At 44.2% G+C, this 7,500-nt stretch overlaps 1 protein-coding gene across 1 annotated transcript in view; it reads right to left on the bottom strand.

Moving 5' to 3' along the window:
- The window catches only part of Ppn (proteoglycan-like sulfated glycoprotein papilin), a gene marked incomplete at its 5' end in the record, with an annotated part of 71,231 nt that overhangs the window by 53,932 nt on the left and 9,799 nt on the right, over nucleotides 1–7,500 (bottom strand). Inside the window, 2 exon segments of the mRNA XM_070120480.1 lie at nucleotides 796–969; nucleotides 5,352–5,531. Coding sequence (XP_069976581.1) covers nucleotides 796–969; nucleotides 5,352–5,531 — 354 coding nt within the window.

Below are 7,500 nucleotides of genomic sequence, written 5' to 3' on the forward strand. Positions count from 1 at the left end.
TAGAGAAACAAAATACATTAGAGAAAGATACAACAGAACAAAAAAAACAACAACATCAAACTCCAATAAATTACAATTGAATACTATACGATACACCAGAATACAATAAAAGAATAGAATACAGTAAAATACATTAGTATATAATAAGATACATTAGATTACAATAATATACATAAGAAAACAATGTGATACATTGGAATACAATAAAATACACTCCACTCCACTTCCCCTCCCCTTCACCCCACTCCCTCCAACTCCCCACTCAGCCCACTCCTCCCACTCCCCACTCCCCACTCCCCACTCACCCACCCCCTCCCAACCCCCCATCCCCTCAACCCTCCCTCTCACCCCCTCCCTCCCCACTCCCCACTCCTCCAACCACTCCCCTCCCCACTCACCTGACTCCACTCCGAAGCATACCATCGGAACTCCTCCCTCCCCTTCCCTCTCACACTCCCACCCTCACCCTCACACTCCCCTCCCCACTCCCCCTCCCACCATTCCCACCCCCCACCCTTCCCCACTCCACCCCTCCCACTCCCCCTCCCCACTCACCTGACTCCACTCCGAAGCATACTAGCGGAACTCCCTCCTCCCCCTCACCCACCTCCTCAACCCCCTCCCACTCCCACCCATCCCATCCCCCTCACCTCTTACCTCCCACCCATCCCATCCCCTCCCCCATCCCACTCCAACCCTCCCCCTCCCAACCCTCCCAACTCCCCACTCCAACCCCTCCCACTCCCCCCCCCACTCCAACCCCATCCCACTCCCCACTCCCCACTCCCCACTCACCTGACTCCACTCCGAAGCATACCATCGGAACTTGCACGCCACGACATCCGAGCAGTTCCTGTAGGTGATCGGCCTTCTCTCGCCCTCGCAGAAGGAACCGGGGAGGACGCCGCCCTTCTGGCCCACGCAGAGCACGGGCCGCGTCTCCAGCAGCTGGCCGCAGCCTCGCCCGCACTGGAAGGGATTGAGGGGGATTAAAAAGGGTTATTTAAAGGGTTGAGTGGGATTAAAAGGGTGTTTTAAGGGATTTAATAGGATTTAAAGGATTCAATGGGTTTATTTAAAGGATTGAATAGGATTAAAAGGGATTGAATAGGATTAAAAGGGATTAAAAGGGATTGAATAGGATTAAGAGGGATTAAAAGAGATTGAATAGGATTAAGAAGGGTTTTAATAGGATGGAATAGGATTAAAAGGGATTGGACTGGATCACGAGGCGTTTCGAAAGGATTAAAGAGGATTGAATCGGATTTGAAAGGATTGGAAAGGATTAAAGGGGGTTAAAGGGCGTTTCAAAAGGAATATAAAGGATCTAAGGCGCATTAAAAGAGCCCCGGGGAGGACGCCCCCCCTTCTGGCCCACGCAGAGCACGGGCCGCGTCTCCAGCAGCTGGCCGCAGCCTCGCCCGCACTGGAAGGGATTGAGGGGGATTAAAAAGGGTTATTTAAAGGGTTGAGTGGGATTAAAAGGGTGTTTTAAGGGATTTAATAGGATTTAAAGGATTCAATGGGTTTATTTAAAGGATTGAATAGGATTAAAAGGGATTGAATAGGATTAAAAGGGATTAAAAGGGATTGAATAGGATTAAGAGGGATTAAAAGAGATTGAATAGGATTAAGAAGGGTTTTAATAGGATGGAATAGGATTAAAAGGGATTGGACTGGATCACGAGGCGTTTCGAAAGGATTAAAGAGGATTGAATCGGATTTGAAAGGATTGGAAAGGATTAAAGGGGGTTAAAGGGCGTTTCAAAAGGAATATAAAGGATCTAAGGCGCATTAAAAGAGCCCCGGGGAGGACGCCCCCCCTTCTGGCCCACGCAGAGCACGGGCCGCGTCTCCAGCAGCTGGCCGCAGCCTCGCCCGCACTGGAAGGGATTGAGGGGGATTAAAAGGGTTTTTTAAAGGGTTGAATGGGATTAAAAGGGGGTTTTGAGAGGATTTAATAGCATTATAAGGGGTTTCGAGAGGATTTGATAGGATTTAAAGGATTCAATGGGTTTTTTAAAGGATTGAATAAGATTAAAAGGTATTAAAAAGGATTGAATAGGATTAAAAGGGATTGAATAGGATCAAAAGGGATTATAAAGGATTGAATAGGATTAAAAAGAGTTTTAATAGGATTAAAACGGACTGGGTTGGGTCAAAAGGCGTTTCGAAAGGATCAAATAGGATTGAATCGGATTTAAAAGGATTGGAAAGGATTATAAAGGATTAAAGGGGATTAAAGGGCGTTTCAAGAGGAATATAAAGGATCTAAGGCGCATTAAAAGAGCCCCGGGGAGGACGCCCCCCCTTCTGGCCCACGCAGAGCACGGGCCGCGTCTCCAGCAGCTGGCCGCAGCCCCGACCGCACTGGAAGGGTTCGAATAGGATTAAAAGGGGGTTTTAAAGGATTTAATAGGATTTAATAGGGATTATAAGGGATTTAATAGGATTTAAAGGATTCAATGGGGGTTTAAAAGGATTGAATAGCATTAAAAAGGGGTTTAATAGGACTGAATAGGATTAAAAGGGATTGGACTGGATCATCATGCGTTTCGAAAGGATCAAATAGGAATGAATAGGATCTAAAAGGATTGGAAAGGATTATAAAGGATTAAAGGGGGTTAAAGGGCGTTTCAAAAGGAATATAAAGGATCTAAGGCGCATTAAAAGAGCCCCGGGGAGGACGCCCCCCCTTCTGGCCCACGCAGAGCACGGGCCGCGTCTCCAGCAGCTGGCCGCAGCCTCGCCCGCACTGGAAGGGATTGAGGGGGATTAAAAGGGTTTTTTAAAGGGTTGAATGGGATTAAAAGGGGGTTTTGAGAGGATTTAATAGGATTTAAAGGATTCAATGGGTTTATTTAAAGGATTGAAAAGGATTAAAAGGGATTGAATAGGATTAAAAAGGGTTTTAATAGGATTGAATAGGATTAAAAGGGATTGGACTGGATCACGAGGCGTTTCGAAAGGATCAAAGAGGATTGAATCGGATCTAAAAGGATTGGAAAGGATTATAAAGGATTAAAGGGGGTTAAAGGGCGTTTCAAGAGGAATATAAAGGATCTAAGGCGCATTAAAAGAGCCCCGGGGAGGACGCCCCCCCTTCTGGCCCACGCAGAGCACGGGCCGCGTCTCCAGCAGCTGGCCGCAGCCTCGCCCGCACTGGAAGGGATTGAGGGGGATTAAAAGGGGTTTTTAAAGGGTTGAGGGGGATTAAAAAGGGTTTTTTAAAGGGTTGAGGGGGATTAAAAGGGGTTTTTAAAGGGTTGGGTGGGATTAAAAGGGGGTTTCTAGAGGATTTAGTAGGATTAATAGGGGTTTTGAGAGGATTTAGTAGGATTAATAGGGGTTTTGAGAGGATTTAATAGGATTAATAGGGGTTTTAAAAGGATTAAATGGGATTAATAGGGATTTTGAGAGGATTTAATAGTATCAATAGGGGTTTTAAAAGGATTAAATGGGATTAATAGGGATTTTGAGAGGATTTAATAGTATTAATAGGGGTTTTAAAAGGATTAATTGGGATTAATAGGGGTTTCGACAGGATTGAATAGGATTAAGAGGGTTTTCGAGAGGATTTAATAGGATTAAGAGGAGTTTCGAGAGGATTTAATAGGATTTAAAGGATTCAATGGGGGTTTAATAGGATTCAATGGGATTCTATGGGGGTTTAAGAAGATTCAATGGGATTCAATGGGGTTTTAAAGGATTTAATACGATTAATAGAGGTTTCTAAATATTTGAATATCATTGAAGATCGTTTTGAAAGGATTAAAAGGAATTGAATAGGATCAAATGGGGTTTCAAAAGGATTAATCAGGATTAAAGGGGCTTTTAAAGGATTGAAAGGTTTAATAGGGGTTTTAAAATGATTATAAAGGATTGGATTGGATCAAAAAGGGTTTCAAATGGATGAATAGGATAAATAAGGGGTTTCGAGAGGATTAATAAGGATTGGAGGTTTCTAAAGGATTGATCAGGGTTAAAAGGGGTTTCTAAACGATAAGAAAGGATTAAAAAGGTTCTCAAAAAGATCATAAAGGATTAAATACAATTAAATAAGATTAAATGGGATTAAAAGGGGTTTCTAAAGGATTAGATAGGATTAACAGGGGTTAAAGAGGTTTCAAAAGGATAAGATAGGATTATATAGGATTGAGAGGGGTTTCAACAGGATTATGAACGATTTAAAGAAGGATTTAAAGTGTTTTAACGCACTTCCTTTCTAACACTTCCTCATCTTCAACCTTACTTACCTCATCCTCACTCATCCTTCCTCATCCTCACCCTCACTCTTCCTTCCTCATCCATCCTCTTACTCATCCTTACTCACCTTTCATCTTCACCCTTCCTCATCCTGACTCATCTATTTACCCTGACTCACCCTCCCTCATCCTCACTCACACTCACCCTATTTTCACCCATCCTCACCCTTTTTCATCCATCCTCACCCATACTCACCCTTCTTCATCCATCCTCACACTCACTCATCCTCACCCTTTTCACCCTTACTCACCCTCACCCTTCCTCACCCTCACCCTTCCTCACCCTCACCCCATCCTCACACTCACTCATCCTCACCCTCACCCATCCTCACCCTTACTCACCCTCACCCTTCCTCCCACTCCTCACCCATACTCACCCTTCCCCTCCACTCTTCCTCACCCTTCCTCACACTCACCCCCAACCCTCCCCCACCCATACTCACCCCCTCACTCACCCCCAACCCACCCCCTCTACCCCATACTCACCCCTCCCACCCATACTCACCCCCTCACCCATACTCACCCCTCCCACTCCATACTCACCCCTCTCACCCATACTCACCCCTCACCCCATACTCACCCTCACTCACCCTCAACCCTCCCTCACCCCCTCACTCACCCTCACTCACCCCCCAACCCCTCCCCCTCACCCCCAACCCTCCCCTCACCCCATACTCACCCCCACACTCCAATCCCCCTGCCACCCCCCTCACCCATACTCACCCCTCACCCATACTCACCCCTCACCCCATCCTCACACTCACCCTCACTCACCTCCCCAACACACCCCCAACTCCCTCCCCCACCCTCACTCACCCTCACTCACCCTCACTCACCCCCCAACTCCACCCCCTCACCTCCAGCTACTCACCCCACTCCAATAATCCCCCCGCCACCCATACTCACCCCCAACCCTCCCTCACTCCTCCCCCCACCCATACTCACCCCCTACCCATACTCACCCATACTCACCCTCACTCACCCTCACCCATAATCACCCCTCACCCATACTCACCCCTCACCCATACTCACCCCTCACCCATACTCACCCTCACTCACCCCCAACCCACCCTCACCCATACTCACCCCACTCCAATCCCCCGCCACCCAGTCGACTCCTCCGCATGGCACCAACTGGCACTCCTCCTCCTCTTCCGGTTTCTCCTCCAGGCACTCGGCGTCGTCCAGTGCCACGGGCCTATTGGCGCTCCGGCGATGGCAAGTGACTTTTCGAGTCTGCTTGCCGGGTCCACAAAGTTTGTTGCACTGGGGGGGGGGGGGGAGATCAAATTAGAATTAAATAGGGTTAAAATGGGGTTAAGTGGGATTAAAATGGGGTTAAGTGGGATTAAAATGGGGGAAATTGGGGTTAAATAGGGTTAAAATAGGGTTAAAATGGGGGAAATGGGGTTAAATGGGATTAAAATGGGGTTAAATAGGGTTAAATGGGGTTAAATTAGGATTAAATAGGGTTAAATGGGATTAAAATGAAGGGGGAAATGGGGGTAAATAGGAGTTAAATGGGATTAAAATGGGGGTTAAATGGAAGTGAAAATGGGGTGAAAATGGGGGTGAAATGGGAATTCAATTCAAATGGGATTAAATAGGGTTAAATGGGATTAAAATGGGGTTAAATGGGAGATTAAAATGGGATTAAATGGGGTTAAAATGGGGTTAAAATGGGATTAAAATGGGGTAAATAGGGTTAAAATGGGATTAAAATGGGGTAAATAGGGTTAAATGGGATTAAATGGGTTTAAAATGGGGGACATGGGATTAACTAGGGTTAAATGGGGGTAAATTAGGATTAAATAGGGTTAAAATGGGGTTAAAATGCGGGAAATGGGGTTAAAATGGGATTAAATGGGGTTAAAATGGGGTTTAAATGGGGGTAAATAGAGTTAAATGGGATTAAATGGGGTTAAAATGGGATTGAAAAGGGTCATAAAGGATTAAATAGGGTTAAATTAGGATTAAAATGGATTAGATAGGATTAAAATGAATGAATGAATTTTTTTTTAAAGAATGCTACTCAAAATCTGAAAATTGTCTAAGAACTATTCGTTTTTTTATTAATGTTTGAAAAATGCAACTAAAAATAATAATAAATTAGGGAGGAGAGAGAGGGATTAATTTAGTTCTTTTTTTTTTAAAGTACAGCTAATTTCTTTTTTTGGAAAATTGTCTGAGAACTCTAGGAAATAAAAAAAAAAAAAAACTAATGAATTTCTTTTTTAAGGAACACAAATAAAAATTTCTATGAAAATTGTCGATGTCTAAAAAATGTACTAATTAATTTCTTTTTTGAAAGAATACAACTAAAAATCTCTTTTGAAATTGATTAAGAACTCTATAAAAACAATTTTTTTTTTCTCTCTCTCTCTCTTCTGCAATCTCTTCGAAATTGTCTAAAAATTCTATGAAAAAAAAAAAAACTTCTGGTAAGTATGACAACTATAATTCTGATATCATGAAAGATGGAATAATGCACGGGCCGCATTTTGATATTATGAATTTATAACCTCTCTGACAGGGATTCGAACCCCCACCGCCGTTGCCAAGAATTCACAAGACGGGCACTCTATCCACTGATACACGACCCAACAAAAGAAGCATGCAACTTGGAGCTTGACTTGCATCCATAGACATTACCTATCTACTCATACACGAGTCAGGATAGTGAGGTTTTACACACACTCCCCGTGGGCACTCGGTATATATAGAAAGAGCAGTTCAAATCCCAAATCAGATAACCTGAGGTGTATACAATGAAAGATGGTATAAAGCACTGGCCACATTTGAGATCATGAATTCATAACCTCTCTGACAGTTGCAAAGAATTCACAAGACGGGCACTCTATCCACTGATACACGACCCAACAAAAGAAGTGTGCAACTTGGAGCTTGACTTGCATCCATAGACAGTACCTATCTAGTCATACACGAGTCAGGATAGTGAGGTTTTACACACTCCCCGTGGGCACTCAGTATATATAGAAAGAGCAGTTCAAATCCCAAATCAGATATGCTGAGGTGTATTCAATGAAAGATGGAATAATGCACTGGCCGCATTTTGATATGAATTTATAACCTCTCTGACGGGGATTCGAACCCTCCACCGTTGCAAAGAATTCACAAGACGGGCACTCTTTCCACTGATACACGACCCAACAAAAGAAGCATGCAACTTGGAGCTTGACTTGCATCCATAGACATTACCTATCTACTCATACAC

This window comes from Penaeus vannamei, unplaced genomic scaffold, assembly GCF_042767895.1.
Source record: "Penaeus vannamei isolate JL-2024 unplaced genomic scaffold, ASM4276789v1 unanchor5351, whole genome shotgun sequence".
In the NCBI taxonomy this organism is placed as follows: domain Eukaryota; kingdom Metazoa; phylum Arthropoda; class Malacostraca; order Decapoda; family Penaeidae; genus Penaeus; species Penaeus vannamei.